Here is a 20,653-nt window from a genome sequence, read left to right as displayed (position 1 = left end):
CCTAATTTTTCTTTCACTTCATTCACTAGCACATCATATTCTTAAAGAGGGAATGCTCCCAAGTGCACTCTGCAAATTCTTTTGCTTTAACACATTTGAGTGAAATACATCTTCAGCAGAGAATGTTAAAAGAACTGAACAGTTTCATTAGCTTATAGTTTAAAATTTAACAATGACTGGAAAAAAATACTTTTAGCATACAGCCAGTATATGTTTTATATATGTGCACAAACTCAAACACACATGCACACAAACGTACACATGGCACCAAAGTTGGGAGGACATTCCCAGAAAAGAGAGCCTGCATCATTGCTTCTTTTGTGTGGGTGTGGTGTTTGGGTCATTTCTCTCTGTTCTCTTTTTGTTTCAAAATATCAGCCTACATACAGTACAGTATCACTTTTTGTAATGTATTATAACAACTCAGAGTTTGTCTCATTCTCTTTATGCCTGTTTCTTTAAAACACATAAAAGGCACATACAGTATGTATACACAGGGGATATGATTTTTTTTGTTTCCTAATAATCCAGGTTTAGACCAAAGCTCTTCAGCCTAAAGCAAGATTACAAGTAAGACTGTACATTAGATTAATCTATAATCATATATTATTCTTTATTGTTTATATAAGTCTGTATTCCTGTGTGACCACCACAGTGACAGTGTTGTCTTGGTTCTTGACTGGACATTGTCTTTAAGTGGGGCAGTGCCTCTAAGGTTAAAATGCAAAATGTCAGACATTTATTTCAAACCTAGTGTGCAGGAGTCACAATAACTAAATCTGAGTTACTGGTAATAAATGTTTTATATTTTATTGTATTTACATAACATAACATAACATAACATAATATAATATAATATTATAAAATGTAATATAAAATTATAGTATATTATAATAAAAAGGAAAATAAAAGAATTGCAATAATGTTACATGGCTTATGTACTGTACATAACAAAGACAAAAAACTGCCATTTAGTGTTCGTAATAGGTAGAGTTTGCTTATTAAGCTGTGTACCTCTCTGGAGCCTTACAGCTTACAGACTGGAAACTAAGAAAATGAAGCTGAAATAAATTGTTAATACTTTGTTAATAAGTGTGAGAAGAAGTGGCATGGTGCAGGTCCACAGAGTTACTGTACTGTAAATGTTAGCACTTAAAGGCTGTGAAAAACTCATTTTTGTTTTTGTAAAGTTTAATAAAAATGGTAGTAATCTTCAGTCCCTATAGAAGCATGGTTCTCAATGCAGATGATGTCCTAATGTGTATATAACTTGAATAGTTTGATTAGGTTCACAAAATAAATCTGTGCTCATAAAGCAGTTGTTGGATACAGAACATTTGAGACCCTTGCTCTAGAGAAATTAAAGTGCATTTATTTGTGGCAAAATCTCAGATGCAGTTTTATTGGCCATACAGAACACTATGTACATAAGCCATAATGGTGTACCCTATGTAGGCATATATAGTGAATAACTATGTGTGAGTTATTCCTGCCTGAAAATGTATTCCTGTGGATTAAAGATGGCAGACCTGGTTTACCTAAGAAATTTAAAATTTAGCAAAATATCAGTGACAACAGGACAATCTGAAAAAATAAATTTTATAATAAATATGATATTGCTTTGTGATTCTCTGCTTGTATGCAATACACTGCTGTGCTGCTGTTAATGAGCTTTTTGTCTATGGCAGTAAAATATACTAATAATGATATTTATACAAATGGTAAATTTTTGAGGTATTTAAAATTGTAGTACAACTTTTAAAGAATTTATCCACTCTAGCCTATAATGTTCATTTTTCATCAGATTAATTTGTTATTGTTGATATTTTTCAACTAATAAAATGCATAGGCCATTCTAAAAGCTATGTAAAGTTATGATTTTTTTTTTTATTGTGATGCATTGATGAATCAATTATTTGTACTTGCCCAGTCTAAGCACAGGTTCCAATTAGCTGACAAAGGGTACGCTGTGTGGGCAGAGGAGGGGACACTTAACTCTGCTAGATTTATGAATCTATTCTGCTGATTATATCTGTGCAGTAAAGAAGTTCTCTTCATATGAAAACATTAGTTATGAATGCCTATGCAAATGCTTCTTCAAGAGTATCCAAAGTGTTGGTTGCCAAGATTTAATAGCTTCTTTGACTTTTCTCCCACACAAATCACAAGTCACTGGTGCAGTTTTGATTCCTGTAATGGAGCAGGAGTGAAGGGTAATCGATTAAGGCCCCATTTCGGTGCTGAAACCACAAGAGCGGATTCAGTAGAGCCCTCCCCAGGCTCTGTAAACACACACATTCACAAAATGGTGCTGAACACAACACTCACCTCATGAAATGATAAACCAATAACATTGTTATGCACCCACATGCAGCACTATTTATTCATTCATATATCTACGATTTTTTCAATCATTTAATATTCGCTCCTAGCAATCATGACAGTTATTCCATAATTGAAAAAGTCCCCAGATCTCTCAGATCTCTCTCTTTCTCTCTCTTTTTCTCACTCTCTTTCCTTTTGTCTCTTCCCTTTTCCCTGCCAACGACTGCAGGCTTGAATTACAATGAGTAATTATTTCCCTTTTTCAGGTGCTTATATGGCAGGGGTTTCCATAAGGCTTTCCCCAGTTAGGGGAGGAAGGGGAGGAGGGAGAGAGACAGAGAGAAAGAGTCTGCATGAGAAAATGAGAGAGAAATCAATGGAGCTGTTCTCTGGAAGGTCACCATAAGGAGAATTCCACAAAAAAAAGTAGCCATGAAAAGGAAAAGAGGTGTAGTATTCTCTGTTAGCTCACTCCATTTAACAAATGACTAAACCTTCTATTGCACAGCAGCGAAGTCATCATCATCATCAATCTTAATCAAAGCATCGTGAATCTCTTATATTCAAACATGTATATCAGAAATTAATTATAAATTCTGGACATACAATATGCTAATCTTTAATACTGAGGACAAAAATGATTCCTGCTTCATCCTTTCCTGTCAGAATGACCTTGAACGAGGTTTTGAGTTTTCTGCATGTTGTGTTTTGGATTAATTTTTAATTGCATCCGGCGCCATTAGCTTCTCATCATTTTGTCAGTTGGGACACCAGCTCACAGATGCTGCCCCATTTCCTCTTGGGTATAGCAACACATAAGGGGTTTGGTCATGAATCAGAGCTTTTCCACAACATCTTTATTATCTGAACATTCTGATCAGGGACATTTTTTATAAGCAGCGGTAGTGGAGCACTTTTTTTTTTTGTCAAATTTACACACCACATATATATCAAGCCATGGACTTGCTTTTCTCTGAAAGACAGTGCCAGAGAAGATGTCTCTGCTTACACTATACGTAATCATGAAGTAATCTGTAACCATTTGCAATAAATTACTTGTGGAATAGGTGGAGCAGGAATAGATTGCCAACTCTTTCTGTATCTATCTTTGCAGGCATGCACACCAGTATCAGCGAGATCCTGAAGGAGAAGAGCCTGAAGCCGTCTCGTCGCAGTCTGCCCTGTCTAGCTCAAAGTCAAACACATCCTCACAACCTCAGCCACTTCCTCTCTGTGCCTCTGAATCCAGAGCCCAAAGCAAACACAAACACCCACAGTGTCCGTGCCTCCTGTGCACACATCACCCCTCCATCCACAGGTGCTGTAATATGTGCATACATTTACCATTGCTGTTATACATATAGACTCTTGATCTACACCATCCCACACACACACACACATTTTCCTAGTGGCATCATCTCCACCCACCATCTGTACCTGTCTTCCTGAAACTTGTTTGAATATGTCACTTTAGACCCATGAATATAAAAAGACTCACTGAACAATCATTTCTTTGTTATTTCCCACAATGCTGTTTGAGTGACATGTAACTGCTATAAAGGTTCTGGCTAGAAAATTACTTAGATAAATCTCTTGCCTGAAAACCAGCCTCTCCTGAAGTAAACAAATGCCCCCTATACAGCATCATCAATAAATGCCCACATTCCATTATAGCACCATGCTCTGGCTGGGACAGGATCTCTTTCTTCTCTCTCCCTCTCTCTCTCTCTCTCTCTCTCTCTCTCTCTCACACACACACACATACACATACAAACAAAGAGACATGGCTGTTTAACCAAGACGCATTAGCCTGGTGGCCATGCGCTCCACAGTTAAAGCCAAGCACAATTATAATTTGCTATTCATTTCAGCTGTTTCATGGATAAATGTGTTGTTAATAACCCATTTACCCATTATCTTCTCTTTTATATCTCATTTATACATAACATCTTGTGTCCTCTGGGTTTTGCTAAATGGTCAAATGCTTCTAGTATTAATAAGTGAGCAGAACAATATTTTTGCCCTAATGTCATATAAACCTTTAAAGATTTGGAAACATTTCACCACCGTGCAGCATGTAGCCGAAAGAGCAGCCGCCAAATAATATACATGATGTCAGTAGAGCTAGCTTGTGTTTCGGAGTTTCTAAAAAAAAAACAAAAAAACTCAGTTTCTAAAAAAAAAAAGAAAGTATAGAACAACTTTTTTGGTTTGTTCTTTTTCAGTCATGCTAGCACATATCCTCTCCCTCTGTGTTGTGTATTCACTTGTTTAACGTGATTAAATAGCACGATTCCAGTATGATAATAATATTAATACATTCACTAAACATTAGGAACAACAAATCTAAATTAATAACTCACTAGGCAACATCACTAATCAACTAGTCAGGAGTTAGAAGACTAATTGATTAGTCTATACAGTATCATCCCTGGTGCAGTGACCACTCGCTAGTTCAAACCCAAGAATCCTGAGCAAACAGACTTTAATACTCTGCCATCATACACAGCTGGAATATTTTATTCCCAAATGACACAGTGAGTCTGAGTGTCAGACAGTCTAAAAATAGTCAGTGTGTGAGGGATTCCATAGCAAAACGGGGTTGGCGCAGAAAGGCTACACTGCAGCATACAGTATTATGGCTATTGATCCATAGTACAGATTTGATGGCTTGCTACCTGATGCCCGAGGCCCGTATTCAGAGTTAAGTTCAGAGTTTCACACAACTGACTGTCAGCACCCAATATGAAAAAAAATTAAATGCAAACTAATAGGATGTGCTGGATCAAATGCTATTTTAGAAGCTACCGAATAATGAGGGTGGAAGCCATATTGTTATTTCAAAGCAAATGTTCAGTTAAAGCAAATTTTTGAATTGATTAAAGTGAATGACTCGTATTAGATATTTATTTCAAAGCTTGCCATCTTCACATTCATAAAACTTTGGATTACATTTTTGACGCCAAATAAAATGCATTCTCTATCCCTGATTTTTTTTTTTCAGCCATAAATGAAAGTGCTGGTGTTTAAAGACAGTGGTCTAGCCACTGTTTAAAAACCCTGTCTCAGACACTTCCACTCATCTTGCAACCTCAGGTCATTTGCAAAATCTGACGCTCGACATACGTATGTGTGTAGCATGTCTCTGAATATGAGTAACTTTCCCCATGCCAGCTCTGAATACAGCCTGAGTAGTGAATAGCATGTGAATAGCATGAATGAACAAATCATCAGAGAGTTAACATTTGTCATTCAGCAAGGAGTCAGAGAAAATGTAACAAGAACTCATGCTAATTTCTAATAAAAATGAGACAGATTCAAACATTTACATTAATTTGATCATTTGCACTGGATCTGTAGTAGAAGATTGAGAAGTGGAAGCTTGGTGTTTATTACGAGGGAATGTTCGTGTTGTATAGAGGATTGAGTTGACCGCGGGAAGTGCATATTGATATAGTTAGTCCAAGTGGAGAAATAAATTGATTAAACTAGAGTTGGTTATGCACAGGGTAGTGCGAGGGCACTTAATAATCCTGCTGTAGGATCGACACTGTTTAGAGGATGTTGGCGGCTTTACAACACATTATTGTGCTGCTTTAAAGAACATCTCATTAAGAATCTCTGACTCCATAATAATTGTAATCCATAGCATATACAGTACAGAGCAAAAGTCTTAGACACCTTATTTTTTTAGTACAAACGTTGTTGTAGATATTTATTTTATGACTTCTACATTACCGAGTAAGTACAAAAACATTTTAGGTTCCAAACATTAGTTTTCTCAGTAAAGAAAGCAGCATATTATGTAAGAGACCATTTAAAAATATAATGAAGGCTGCTGGGTTTTGCTGCAGAAATAAGAAGGAAGTGTAGCAGTCAAAGTCTCCAGAAGAACTATATCTGGTTCTGCAAGATGCTCAGTAACACTTACAGCTAATTTCCTTATAAAACTGTTAACTGCTAATTTTATTTTAAGCAAAGGGTTTTCACACCAAATATTGACTTTTTTTCATTTATTACTGTCTACTGCTCTCTATAGTATTTTTTTAATGTAGAAACAGTTAATTTCATTATTTTTGAAGGCATCTTTTCTCTACAGCATTTCTCTGCACGTGCCTAAGACTTTTGCACAGTACTGTACAATATAACAATATGCTACAATAAAAAATATTATAAGACTGTTACTCATGTTATATCTTTTTTTGTGGTAGTTCATCACCCACATCATCACTGCCATTTCATTACCACATTAATCATCATTGTTATGCTGAGCTATGTCTCAGAGCCTCGTCTTCTGCTGTGTGGAGTTGCATATCAACTACAGATGATCTCTTTCCACTTCATCATGGTCAGTAGCAGGCAGCTGTTAATGACACGGGGATCCCAGTGAATGAAATGGTCTATTCAAGATAATGAGATCTCTGTTAACCCTTCTGTACATACAGAAAGATAATGTTCGAGGACATAGAGCAGGCAAAAGACACCAAAGAGCATAATGATTTGAACAAATTAGCATTGTGTGTTTATTCCTGTGTCTAATGTCAGTGCTGTGAGCTCCTGCTCAATGTTGCAATTTGCTGTGGTACATAATGAGCTACTGAAAAAAATGCTGAATACTAATGTACTCTGTAAATGAAAATATAATCTATATCCATCTAACAATGGACTGGTTAACTTCACTCTCTCTCTCTCTCTCTCTCTCTCTGTTAGTAGATGTTAGTAACGGCCAGTATGTAGAGGAGATGGAGACAGCAGCGTATGAGTCTAGAACAGACGAGTCACTCCTAATCCAGCAGAAGCCTGTATCGAGAGGCAAGCTGGAGGCTCGTACGGACTCTTTACGGGTATAGTACTCTTCCTCTTCCTATACTTCCTACAGTCCTGCCCAAAGAGTGCAACTTACCCAACAACACAGCTTCTAGGTGCATTCGTAGTATGCCTAATGATTTGTGCTTAACATATTCAATTCAATTCAATTCATTTTTATTTGTATAGCGCTTTTTTACAAAGGTCATTGTCTCAAAGCAGCTTTACACAAACAAAAGTAAAGTGAAGTGTGTGTGTGTGACGTCTCTGATGAGCAAGCAGGGCGAAGGTGGCAAGGAAAAACTCCCTGAGATGGTGATAGGAAGAAACCTTGAGAGGAACCAGACTCAACAGAGAACCCATCCTCATATGGGTTTACACTGTAGTACGCGTGTGTGTGTGTACAATGTGTGTTTGTGTAGTCCATAGAAAACAGCTGAAGCGTCTTTGTGGCAGTGTGAAGCATTGCCGGTGGACAGGTCCAGAGTGAAGGGGGGGGAGGTCTGGATTACCAGCAGCTCAGGAGTGATGCTCATCTGGTCCAGAGTGTAGGGGGGTCTGGATCACCGGCAGCTCAGGAGTGTAGCTCGGCAGAAAGAGAAGGAAAGTGGTTAGGTACACTTATATGTATGTTCAGCTTTACTGTGCACACATTAGTACACAGAAACCTTAAGATGATAGCTAAAGCTTAAAAAAAGCAATAGCTAAAGATGATATTACATACAACGATTTTAATACTTTATTTCACTATTTCTTTTTCACATAATTGTCAAAAGTCAACAAGTCTCTGTTTTGTGAAAAAGCTGACTGAGTGCCTCCTTCTCTCAACAACATGACATTTTTGTAAAGAGACACGGTAGCCTGTGAAAGCGTTTCATGATCTTCACTTCTGATTATTTTTAATCATTTTTAACACCCAGCATGTTTCTGACCCGTTGTGGGCTTCGGGAGCTTTTGCGGTCTGTCGTGTGGGCTGTGAGTTGTAAAAGACTGGGAAGCTCTGGTCTAAAACAGATATTTGTAATTTTGCCTAAAGATACCCACCATGTTCAATAATGGTTCTTTTTTATGCCTGTAGTACTAGGTAGTGGAGACATTATGTTTTTGGGTTGTCCATGCATTCAGCCATCTGTCCGTCCATCCATCCATCCATCCATTCGTCTGTCTGTTTGAGATTCTCATTAGTGCAATATCTCAAGAAAGAGTGGTTGAATTATTACAGGATTTACATGGAATTATCATTGTAACTCGCAGATGATTGTTCTGATCTGATTACATCTGATTAGATTTTGGATTTGAGCCAAACATGATTAAGGTCACAGCAAGGTCAAATGTCTGAAATTGTTTTTCTTCAATAACTTCAACTCTGTTTGAAGTATATTTTAATGGTGTATGAGGCATACAACTTAGTAACAAGAAAGACTTGTTAGTGGAGGAGGCATCCCCATCGACACTGTTAGTGTCAATTACTACATGTTCTATGAAGATTTACAAATTTGTTAGAGTTCACTGTGCTGTATGAATTTTCCCTCTTGGTAATATATATTCTCATTTTCAGGGAATTAAACCAGCAAACGCCAAAGGGCTTTTGTTTCGAGATGGCAAGAAACGAATTGACTATATTCTGGTGTATAAGAAGTCCAGTCCTCAGGTTGAGAAGAGATGCACTTTTGAGAGGAACCTGCGTGCAGAGGGACTGATGCTGGAGAAAGAGGTACAATCTGATATTTTTAACATTAGATAACAACAACAACAGCAGCAACAACAACAACAGCAACAATAATAATAAAAATAATAATTATTATTATAATAAAATTAATAGTAATGATAATAATAATAATAATATTTTTATAGCACCTTTCAAGAAGAAGCTCAAAGTACCATACAGAAGAAGATTAATAAAATGTGACATAAAAGAAGATTCATAAAACAGTATAGAACAAGAGTATACTGATATGACTTGTAATAGGAAAATAATAAAATAAAATAAATAAATAAATAATTTATAAGCTGCATGTGTCTATGGATGGACACCTGACAGACTTTGAAGGGGAGTAAATTCTGCATCCTAGATTCAATTCTAGCATTTTCTTTAGCTGGAATAAATCATCCATTTGAATATTTTTCAACTGTTCATATATCTCATCAGCCTATATCAGTTCCTGTCTTTTAAATCCTATATCCTTTGTCCTAGTTCCTGCTCTGATTAGTAGCAGCATGTGCCCACACTAGTCACACTGTAGTTTACTGATGTAAACAGTAGACACACACCTGCAGAAAACTGGGTCTCCACTTCTTGAGCTAAATAAAGACCTGCAGGTCGATACAGCAACAGCCTAAATTTTCAGGAGGTTCTGCTGGAAGATGCATCGTCTCTGTGTTAATTTTCTGCTGTTATGGTTCTGATAATTAAATGTGTTTTAATTATTCAAAAGTTTTAAAATAAATGATTATTTTCTGTTAGACCTGCTCAACCTGAAAGGTCACACTAGATCAAAAAAATTCAGATTTCATTGATTAGCTTGTGTATAAACATTACTGGTACACCTTACGTCTTATATATCCCTATATCCCCACAAATCTCCAGAATGATATCACTGCATTTGTTTATATTAATATGTATGTTTGTGTGATGACCTGAAATACTGAACCAGAGAGAGATATGTATCAGTTCACTGAAAAGCTGGAGAGGCTCTTGATGGGCTTTCTGTTTGGGGTCTGGAGGAGGAGCAGGAGAGTGAAAATTAAGATGTTATTCAGAGTGGAAATGCAAGCGAGTTAACTGCAGCCAGCTGCTCTATTTTTGCCAAGGGAGTTGGGAATATGGCACTGCCATGTTTTCACAAAATATTCCTGTTCATGCTCCAAAACTCTGACACTTCTGTTGAAAATTTGAAATAATCAGTTGTTTGCTTTAAATAGAATGTATTATTTTTTATCAGTGACTATGTCAGAGAACAGAAGACTGGTGTGATGTTATTCTGATATCTAGCATCTGATTACAATGCGATGTGGGGATTAAAATTAATGAATTTCCTTCTCTTTCAGCCCTCTTTAACCAACAATGACATAATGTTTGTAAAGATACATGCTCCATGGGACACGCTGTGTAAATACGCAGAGCAAATGAACATCAGAATGCCTTTCAGGTACAGGTCAGAGGACTTTACATTTCTTTTCTCTCTCTCCCTGCCTTGGTTTAGAATTTACATTGTGGTTCTTCAGAAACAATTTCAAGCCTAATTTAGTTTTTAATGTATTCTGGTTTATAGAAAAAAGTGCTACTTCTCAGACTGGAAAAAGAAGACGATGGGAAGGTATGTTTTGGCTATAAACCCAATTTTGCAACCAAGCCTGTAGATTCCTAAACAAGCAGTAACTCTGTATCACTGATTCATCTGCACGCTGATCTCGCCTGTGGAGAGAGCAATGCAACGTAATGACTGTGGAGGTTGTGAAGAGTTTGGTTCAAACATCATTACATTAGATCATTACTGTGTTTGCGACCTCTAAGGACTGGCTCACCTCTGAGTTAATCGGCCTGGTTTCAAATGGATTAGAGGAGATTGAAACCCTGGAGGTTTCAATCTGCCTCTGAAAAACATTGTTTAGTAGAGGCTCATTTGAAGGGTTTAGTCAAATAATAAGTACATAATGAGTCTATTTTATGTATGGTATATTTTTAAAATTAGTACATGCAAAATACTTTTTAATTAAAGAAAAAATATTTCAGGGGAAGGAAGTCTTTTAGATCCTAAAAAGTCAAACGCCCAAAAGCAAAACAGTAAAAAACACTGATAGCTCTTAAAGCTCAATAGACCTGCACTCCATTTGGCCAAGTAAGCTTTTTAGCCCATTTTTCTAACCTCATTAACCGAAATTACAGTTTGCCTCTGCTGTTCTTTCCTCCATTTCTTGGAACCCCAGTTTCATGTATCACTCTTCACTTCTCTTACTTAAACTCCTTCAATTTCTTCTTTCATTCTGTCTCTCACTATCTCTGTTTCTTTGTCTTTTTTCCCCGTTGCCTTTTTATCACTCTCTCTTTTCATAGTCGATTTCATTTGAGATGCCGTCAAATAAAGAGTTGGCTGCCTAGGAACCCGATGAAGCTGGATAAGGAGGCGTTGCCTGACCTGGAGGAGACAGATTGCTACACTGCCCCCTTCAGCAGGGCCAGAATGCATCAGTGAGCCTCTTTTGCATCACTTAGACTCTTTAAATGCCCATTCATACTTCTTCTGTGCCCCTTCTGATGGTCTCAATGGGGCTTAATCAAGAGCAGGCTTAAGCTTTCAATATGCACATTTTGTAACAGCCATAACTGTTGCAACGCCATGAGGTTTTTTCCAGATAATATCTGAAATGTGGTGAATTTGACAAGTTTAATATCTTAAGTGCTTTGAAAGCACATAGTTACATCCGTATGAAATGAGAGCTGCCAAAATCCATTCTCTTTCCATTTACCAGAAAGTGACCAGCACTTTACTCAGAATCTGTATTGACATCATTGCAGTGATGCTCTATATTGTGCAAGTAACTCTATTTAAGCCTGGCTTTAAATCTTGCAATCCTAATACATGGAGTTCCCCTGGGCAGTGAGTGGGAAGGGTTGCTTAAATCACTTTTTCTGTTGGTAATACAGAATTTTAAGGCCAGACAGAAGCCTCAGAGCGCATGTGGTTATATTTTCTGAGAATTGGACGAGTCAGGCCAGAAGTAACTAATCTTTTAGGCACTGATAGAGAATGATGGGATGATAAACTCAAATGAGCAGTATTATTCAGAGTTACTATTCACTTCATGGTCCTTTCAAACTCACGATGAGTTAATGATGATACAGAATATGTGTGCGGGAGTATGTTTGTGTGTATACACTGTAAGTAAAATGTTTTAAATCTACAGGTATTCTGTGAAAATATAGCATTCAGAGTGTTCACAGTAAATTTCTGTAAAATGCAATGCATCCTAGGATGTTTGACTGCAAGGATGTCATCTACAGCTAATATTTCATATTATTCAGAAGCAGTTAAACAGCCATGACAAGATGCTCTTCACACCATCAAGTCTTCAGTCATTTAGTTGATTGTGAAATTAATTAGCATAAATATTACTGATGCTGTTTTTGTGCTGTTTAGTTTATAACTTCGAATTCATTTAGCTAAGTATTTTACTGTAGAATTTACCGTAAACTATTTACTCTCTTTTACTCTTTCTGTTTTTACTGTCTTTCTGAGGATCAAATATAAGAGATACATAATAATTTTGAGATAATTTTGAGGCTATTTTGATCTATCCATTAGGAAAAGATACACATTTCCGTGTGCCAAAACAGCGGTTATTGATGTTAGCATTAGTTGCAAAATAGCACTTATTAGTGGCATATAACTCCATAGAACACTCCCAAAAATAGTATAACAATAATGTTTGTGTTTGCATGGGAGGTATTGGAGATGAAAAGAAAAACAATTATAAAATTGGACCTTCTTGCTTCAACACGTGCTGTCTAAACATCCATATTTCATTTCTCTCTTTTTCTTTCTGTCTCTCTTTGAGTAAAAGAGTAAATTAAGTGATTTTCAAAATTTATTTCTCCCTCAAGGTTGAGATATTTAATTTACATTGATGTGCCACACACTGTGTGTAGTTCCAGGAATGCATGTCTGTGTCAGAGGAAAGAGATTTCTGAGTTGTAATATTTTAACGGCATTCATTTGTAATGTGTTTTTCTGCTAAATGTCCCTATTGTTATATCAGCATATGTTGTCAGTCAGGTGCATAATAAAAGTCCACCATCAGAAAATTGCCTGTAATAATATGTAGATTAAATATCTTATGAGTAGCCTAAAACAAATACAACCTCATAACAGCTTGTTTTTGGGCTTGATAGGAAAATTACAGCAGCTAAATTTATATACCTTTCTATTTTATTATTGTAGTTTTACCATCAACAACAGAGATTCCTTCTTCTCCAACTCCACCAGAAGCAGAATAGTGCACCACGTATTACAGCGCACCAAGTATGAGGACGGCAAGTCAAAGATGGGTACGTCACAGATATAATCTCCCCATAGTCTGTATAGACAGTACTCATTAACCTTCACTGCACCGTTTTCTTGTTCTCTGTATCAGCATGTTTTCCTGAGTGTATAGTCTATAGTCATTTCTCTCTATATGCTATTTGTCTTGATGTTTCTGAATGACGAAGTACATTATTGATTAGCCCCAAATGCCTAATCATTGGTATTCTATATTGATTAGTGTTGTTGTTGTTTTTTTCTAAGCATCACAAAATTGAGTCCATCATGATTTCTAGATGGAACAAAAGGAAAATATACATTTGCAGTTTATCTATTAGTATTTCAAGGAGTTAGAAAGATGGTTCTATTGCAGTTGCAACAATCCAAATTTGTTTCATCATGCAACAAATTTAAAACATACAACAGATTTAAAACACATACAGTCAAAGATTGGCACCACTGGTAATGATGGTAACAAAGTTATGAAAAAATGTCTTTGTGGTTAAGTACATTTATTCTATTATAAAAGAAAAAAACAGTGCTGCTGAATTCTCAAATCTGATTGGTCAGAAGGCGCTGAACAGCATGGCATTGTTATATAACGAGTATGAATGTTTATATTAATTTCTAATTTCTTTAGGTATGTTAAAAACCTGAAAAGCAAACATATTCCTGGTGCTGTTAAATGCTTCTGACCTATTTAACCAAAACTGAAACATTACTTCATCTCTTCCCACATGCTGTTATCATTTTTCACCTTTTAGAAATACTGTACTCAGTCTGTTTTTATTTGCCTTTCTTGTATGTTTGTGTCTGACATGTCCTGTTTAAAGGTCCAAGGATATCACTGAGAGGTTTTCTTGGTAATATTATAAGACCCTCCGCTCAGCACTAGACTAGAACAGATTGATCAAAGAGCTATAAATCCTTCACAAATCTTTGTGCTTGAAAGCTCCATGCCAATTTCACATAGTGCACATTTGCTATTTTGTGCTAATAGCTTTTTTAAATGAACATCTCATGGGAAATACAGAGCTATTCCTTGGATAACTTGGGATTTTCAAGAATATTTGGTCATGTCTTCAGTGGCAAGATAATATCAGAAATCTTAGCACATAGTTTTAAAGCAGTATAAAATGAGAACCAATATCCATTATCTTCATTTGGCAGAAAGTGATCAGCACTTTGTACAGTTGCTTATTTTATTACAGTGTTTACAGTCTTTGAATTTTTCCATATTTTGTAGTTTCAGCCTGGAAGTGAAATGGTTCTAATGGGGATTAGGTGTCATGAATCTACACAAAATAGATCGTACTACTGAAGTGGGGAAAATCAAAATGATAAATTATTTACAAATAATTTAAAAACATAAAAATTGTGATTGAATAAGTACTAACCCATTCATGTCCAGGACAAAGTTCTGGTTTGATTTTAAAAAATATCCCAGTTATAGGTTATAACATTGCAAAATGTAGAAAGTTTAAGGAGGAACTGAAATGGATGTAATGCTTATAGGCTTGATCATGAGCTGTCTCTTTCTGCATGTTCTCTTTATGTCCACATGGGCTTCCTCCAGGTTCTACGCTTTCCTCTCACCTGCAAAAACCAACCCAGTCTCACAGAAAAATATTCATGTGCAGTTTATTTGCAGCACCTTCTTCTGAATATCAGTGTAGGCATGGTAACATGGGTAATCCCAAAACATGGAAAGGTTTAAGACTGTAAATTCCTTAGGCTGCATGTAGCTTAAAGAATTTCCTGCCTTAAACCTATCTATGTTTTGAAAACACCCACATTATCACATGTTACCATGTGATCTGCGAGCCCAATTATGTTCATAAAGAACAGGAGATGTTTCATGAGTAAGTCTAATCATATGTCATGAAAAGCACAGCCTGACACATGATGTGGGTTACGCTCAACATGTTTAAAGAAGTGTGCCAATTGTCAAATAGTGTAGTGCTAGAGGTTAGCTTGGTTAAATTAAGTTGGTGCAGAACATGGCATACGGAGCATTCGAGGGAATGTTTGATATGCAATGTATGCTTATGACAGAACATTGATATTCAATGTATAGATGGTGCTGCAGATAAGTTCCATGTGAATGTTTTTCCTGAGAGACTGGGTTGCCAAAAACATGCTGGTAGGTGGATTGGCAACTCTATTTTTTTTTCTATATTTTATTTACTTTCTCTCCGATATCTCTGATTTACCTTTGTCGGAATGTTACCATTAGCTTTCTATCTGTTGTATTTACTTATTAATGGCGTATAAGGCTGTCATGGTAAATTAAAGTCTTATCTAAACATGAAATAGTATGTTCAATCCCTAACAGCTGTGTCCCTAAAAGTAAAAAAAGAAAAAAATCCCCACATTTGACTTCTATAGTCTCTCATTCATCAGCATTATTTCAGCTGGTCACATGGTGTGCGCTTCTCCACAGCTTCTCCACTGTGTTGTCTGTCTGTCTTTAATTATTATGGCCAGCATGAATGGCTGCTGATTGGTCAGTCAGGGAATACGTGGGAAGGTGTGTACAATCCTGTGCTGTTTCCCCATGGTCCCTGTGCACCAGTCTAGATCAGGGAGGTCTAAATATCCTGACAGGATATTCTTGTTTCACCAAAATGCTTTTTCTGGGAAATTAATATCAAAAGTTAAGAAGAGGAAATGGACATACATTTTCTGCTCTTGCTTTTCATAATTCTTACAGACAGAAATAATCAAATAAGGTGTGAAAAACAGAAAATAATTTAAGGAGGTATAAGAAAACCCCATTGAATTTATTCAAGGATGGAATAAGGCCAGTGGCATATGTGTGCCAGAATGTTGTACCTTCACTGGTGTCCGGATTTACATTTTTTTCTTTATATATACTCACTTTGTTTTCAGTTGACTTTTTTTTTGAGAACAGGGCCTTTAAATAAGGCATCAAACATCAGTCCTGAAGAACTATAGTCACACACACTTGAAAAAAGATTCCATCTAGCACCCTTAAGCATTCTGTGGTTTGTTCCTCTGGAAAAATCCTTGAAGGTGAAATGTAGAACATTGTAAAAAGTTGCTGAAAATTTATAGTATTTATTTTTCAGCAAAATACTATTTTATTATTTTACAAGATTTACTATAAATGATTAGACAATTAGAGCAGTGCATCGGTTTACCGTTAAATACCACAAAACACAATGCATTGTGGGATATCTAATGTTTTTGGCACGGGTGAGGGGTGGAACCCTTTTTGAGTTTAACTTTATATGCTAGTAAAAACCTTGCTTGAGCTTATTGTGGTGGCTTAGTGTTTAAGGCTTTATGTTACAGAACAGAAGGTTGTAAGGTTGAATCCCAGCACCACTAAGCTGCTGTGGCTGGGTTCTCAAGCAAGAATATTAACCTTCTTTTCAGTTGTATCCTGTCTCAATTATAAGCATCAGCCAAATGAGCAAATGTGCTGGATTATGTGCTATTTTATTCTATGTAAGATACTACAGTACTTTACTGTAAATGGGTTTTACAGTTATTTACTAAATAACTGATTACTTTATTGCCAATCCTGCTGCTATAAATTTTACACTAAATGTTTTACAGTGAACTGTATAACAAAGCATTTACCGTTCAGAAAAGGTTAAGATAGAATTCAAGCAGAAAACTTGAACATTTAACCATCCAAAGAACGCTTGAGGAACCATAATTTTTAAGAGTGTAAATAATTTCTCCTGCTTTACCAAAATCCAGTTTGTTTTATCCAGCCTTTCAATTCTGATGCAAAACAGGACATAATAAGCTGTGCACATTATGTGATAACTGTGTCTCAGATGTCATTAGTTTTTAAATGTTTCTCCCTATTAGGGGTGCACTGGTCCCACTAACACCCTAATTAACAACAGTAATATTATGCTTCAAGAACTTTTGGTTCAAAGGAAATTCAACCCGTCACATTTTCTGGTGTTCTGAAAATTTTATATAATTTTTGCAGACGTTTCTGAAACACTACTGCAACATTTTAAGTTATAGAAACTTTAATCTTAGCATAATGATATTTTTTTCTCTAACTAAGAACAATGTGTGAGCAATGGTCTGATAAGAAGCCATTATTTTAGCAGATGTTTTTATAAAATTGCAGGAACTTTGTATTTGAAGGATTGCAGCCTAACCTTCACAGTACCTATGGATTTCTAGCTGAACATTCTCTGTTAGCTCCGATCGTTTTATTAAGGAGCCTGAGCTTACTGAGCCTGCTCGGTTATGTGAAACATCAGAGGCACGATGGTGACATCCTTTAGGACAAGTTGTGCTCTATGTGCAAAATCTGGGTTGTTTCAGTCAGCATCACATCTATTCACAGTATAAAAAGCTTTAGTGGACTGGACTGTAAAATACAGTATGTCAAATTCAATCTTATACTGAGCCTGCATTTCAGCGTTGATACTGACCTGACTGGTATCGGATTGGTACATCCCTACTCTGTAATATATATTAATATAATTTATGTACATTGTCCTCTCCTGTGCTTTGAGTAAATGTATAATTGTAAATATCAGTGCTATTTCCTAAGACTCTGATAACTGTATGCAGGGCTGCAGTATCTACAGGTATTTATTCCAATCATGTAACACCACACTTGATTTCCCAAATTAAGTTCCCTGCTTAGAGGCGAGAGCTTATTAGTGTAATCAGTTGCTGTGCAAAGCTGGATCGTATTCCTGTAGATGCCACAACCCCGCTGAGTAATAATGCTTTATCAATCATGTTGTATCCGGTAACAGTGATGTATTATTATGTTTCGGGGAGTGCATACATTCAGCGAACAAACTTTCATATTTGTGCATTGTGTTTGTAGCTTTGACTAACCAGCTGCCAATATATTCATGCCTGCGTCTCTTTGTAATAAGGTATCAACCGGTTACTTGGCAATGGCACATATGAGGCTGCCTTTCCCCCTCATGAGGTAAGCTCATTATGACTTAAACATGCTGTTTTTATTATATATTGCATTTTTTTTAAAACTGTGTTTGTAAGCTTATTTTAAGCACTGTTCTGTTTCAGGGCAGCTACAAGAGCAGACACCCAATAAAGACCCACGGGCCTCAGAACCACAGGCACCTGCTTTATGAGCGATGGGCTCGCTGGGGCATCTGGTACAAATACCAGCCTTTGGACCTCATACGGTAAACAATATCCACTGCTGCTATTGCAATTGTCCGCCCATTTAATGGCCAGTCTTAAAGCTTTGCTGAGGTGAAACAGTAATACAGACACACATGCAGCTGTTTAGACAGACCCAGTCTAAACAGTCTGCTAGAAGATCATACAGTCCATGGTGTTTAGACTGTTCATTCATCAACCTTTGAAATCACAAATGCATTTCAGATGTTTCAGCAGTGTTACTTCAGAAAGGCATCTCTGGTTCCTGTGTTTACCTCAGCTTTGTTAGTCTGCTTGAAGCTTTTCTCTAAACTGTTTTCAGAGGCTTAGTAACACCACTTAGCTGAAACCTTCTATGAAATCCTCTCAGTTATTTTCTCTTTTCTGAATGCTTCCTTTAGTTGTCCACTGTAAGTCAGATGTTTCTTCAGGTCAAAATGGCATGTCAGCCTCACAAGTATTTCCTGGAAGTGAGCCAGCCCTCCTTCGTTTAGATTGCCCAGCTGTATAACTGGGACAGATATAAAAGTCATGTTTCCTAGACAGCAGAGCCAGCAACTCTGGGGAACTTTCTGTGTTTCCTCCCAGGGAAGTCACTCATCCTGACCTCATATTTACTTCACTTGATTAGACTTGTATTACACTGAAATGATTTGTGAAACAGTGGCATTAAAATTACACCACTTGATCTTACTGTACCATAGCTACATAGTATTTACAAGTAATGTCTGATACAATATATTCCATGCATGTTGGATATTCAAGCATATAGTTATGCAAAATATTACTGATACTGATACTGATTATTGATATTGTTCACAGTAATTAGTATGAACTCACATTTTCTAATTGCAAAATATGTATTAAGTATTGTTAGTTCTACATTATTAAATTATTGTTTTACCTTGCTCTTTATAGCTATTGCATTATGGCTCCAATACTGCTGTATAATCCTGGTAGATTTCATGTAAGTTACTCTGTACTTTAAAAATGTAAATTATTCTCTACATTTTTTCCCCAATTTGGTCACCTGCAAATTCCCACCCACCAGCCTGCTCTCATGTATCAATACAGCTACCAACTGGGGAGGGCAAAGGCTAACACATGCTTCCTTCCAGACAATTGAAGCCAGTCAGCAATAATCTTCAAGAGCACAACCAATTATTTATTTATTTTTTATGGCTCCCAGCCATGGATGGCTTGGATTTGAACTTGCAATCTCCTAACATAAGGGCAAACACTTGTCTGTTGTTCCAGTTGGGAGCCCTAATTGCTCTCTAAATTTAAAAATGTGCTCTACTACCTTATTTTCCAGATCACCAGGTCGGATTCCATCAGAACTACTGGTGGGCCTGGTGGGCCATCACTTAGTCATGGAACAGTGGCTACATACATTGGATATAAAAAGTCTACACACCCCTATTAAAATGGCAGGTTTTTGTGATGAAATAAATGAAAAAAAATTTAACTAAGTTAAACCATGTCAGAACCTTTTTCACCATTATTGTGAAATTGCAACATATAAAAATCAAGTGACAACCATAAATGTTTTTGGGAAAAAATGAAAATCAAGAAACTTTCAATACACACCTTGCATAAGTGTGTACACCCTTTTATAATTGGGAATGTGGCAGTGTTCAGAATCAGCCAATCAAATTCATGCTAAATACTAATTAGTATGCATCTGCCATCAATTAAAGTGACTGATTAATCCTAAATAAAGTACAGCCGTTCCTGTAGGATTGTCCAGACATCTTCTTGGTAACATCTCATTGTTGAAAAATATTAATATGGAGAGGGTTACAAAAAATTTTTCCAAGTCATTGGATATACCATGGAACACTGGAAAGACAATAATCAACAAGTGAAGTCTTATTGTTTTTCACTTTAATTTACAGGTTGCAATTTCACAGTAAAGGTAGAAAAGGTTCTGACATGATTTATCTAGGTTTCATTTTTTACATCACAAAAACCTGCCATTTTAACAGGGGTGTGTAGACTTTTTTATATCCACTGTACATAAAATTCTGTTTATATTTGCTTTTATATTCCCTTCTCTTTCTGTTCTCTCTCTCTCTCTCTCTCTCTCTCTCACACACACAGGCGGTACTTTGGGGAAAAGATTGGTCTGTATTTTGCATGGCTGGGTTGGTACACGGGAATGTTAATCCCGGCAGCACTGGTTGGTCTTTTTGTCTTCCTCTATGGCCTTTTCACCATGGACTCCAGCCAAGTAAGGTCAGTCTCTCCGGACCCCGTTGTCAATCCTGCCCCTACCTCAAATCACCATGACCAGCATGGTTTAACTCCCATTCAAGAAATGTTACAAGTCTTCAGAGACTGTTAACTCAAAATATGTC

The 20,653-nt window shown here is 36.6% G+C and overlaps 1 protein-coding gene across 4 annotated transcripts in view; it reads left to right on the top strand.

Annotated features, from left to right (window-relative positions):
• ano3 (anoctamin 3) overlaps window positions 1–20,653 on the top strand; it is a 46,094-nt gene that overhangs the window by 10,566 nt on the left and 14,875 nt on the right. For 2 of the 4 annotated variants that reach the window (XM_053236896.1, XM_053236898.1), the window contains exons 2-11: window positions 3,440–3,643; window positions 7,036–7,169; window positions 8,690–8,845; window positions 10,180–10,286; window positions 10,404–10,448; window positions 11,186–11,320; window positions 13,071–13,177; window positions 18,041–18,096; window positions 18,195–18,316; window positions 20,397–20,531. In XM_053236896.1, coding sequence (XP_053092871.1) covers window positions 3,440–3,643; window positions 7,036–7,169; window positions 8,690–8,845; window positions 10,180–10,286; window positions 10,404–10,448; window positions 11,186–11,320; window positions 13,071–13,177; window positions 18,041–18,096; window positions 18,195–18,316; window positions 20,397–20,531 — 1,201 coding nt within the window. The remainder of the gene's footprint in view (window positions 1–3,439; window positions 3,644–7,035; window positions 7,170–8,689; window positions 8,846–10,179; window positions 10,287–10,403; window positions 10,449–11,185; window positions 11,321–13,070; window positions 13,178–18,040; window positions 18,097–18,194; window positions 18,317–20,396; window positions 20,532–20,653) is intronic. The other 2 variants (XM_053236897.1, XM_053236899.1) reach the window with 2 other exon arrangements.

Source organism: Pangasianodon hypophthalmus, chromosome 9 (assembly GCF_027358585.1).
Source record: "Pangasianodon hypophthalmus isolate fPanHyp1 chromosome 9, fPanHyp1.pri, whole genome shotgun sequence".
In the NCBI taxonomy this organism is placed as follows: domain Eukaryota; kingdom Metazoa; phylum Chordata; class Actinopteri; order Siluriformes; family Pangasiidae; genus Pangasianodon; species Pangasianodon hypophthalmus.
This window is presented reverse-complemented; position numbering and strand designations above follow the sequence as displayed.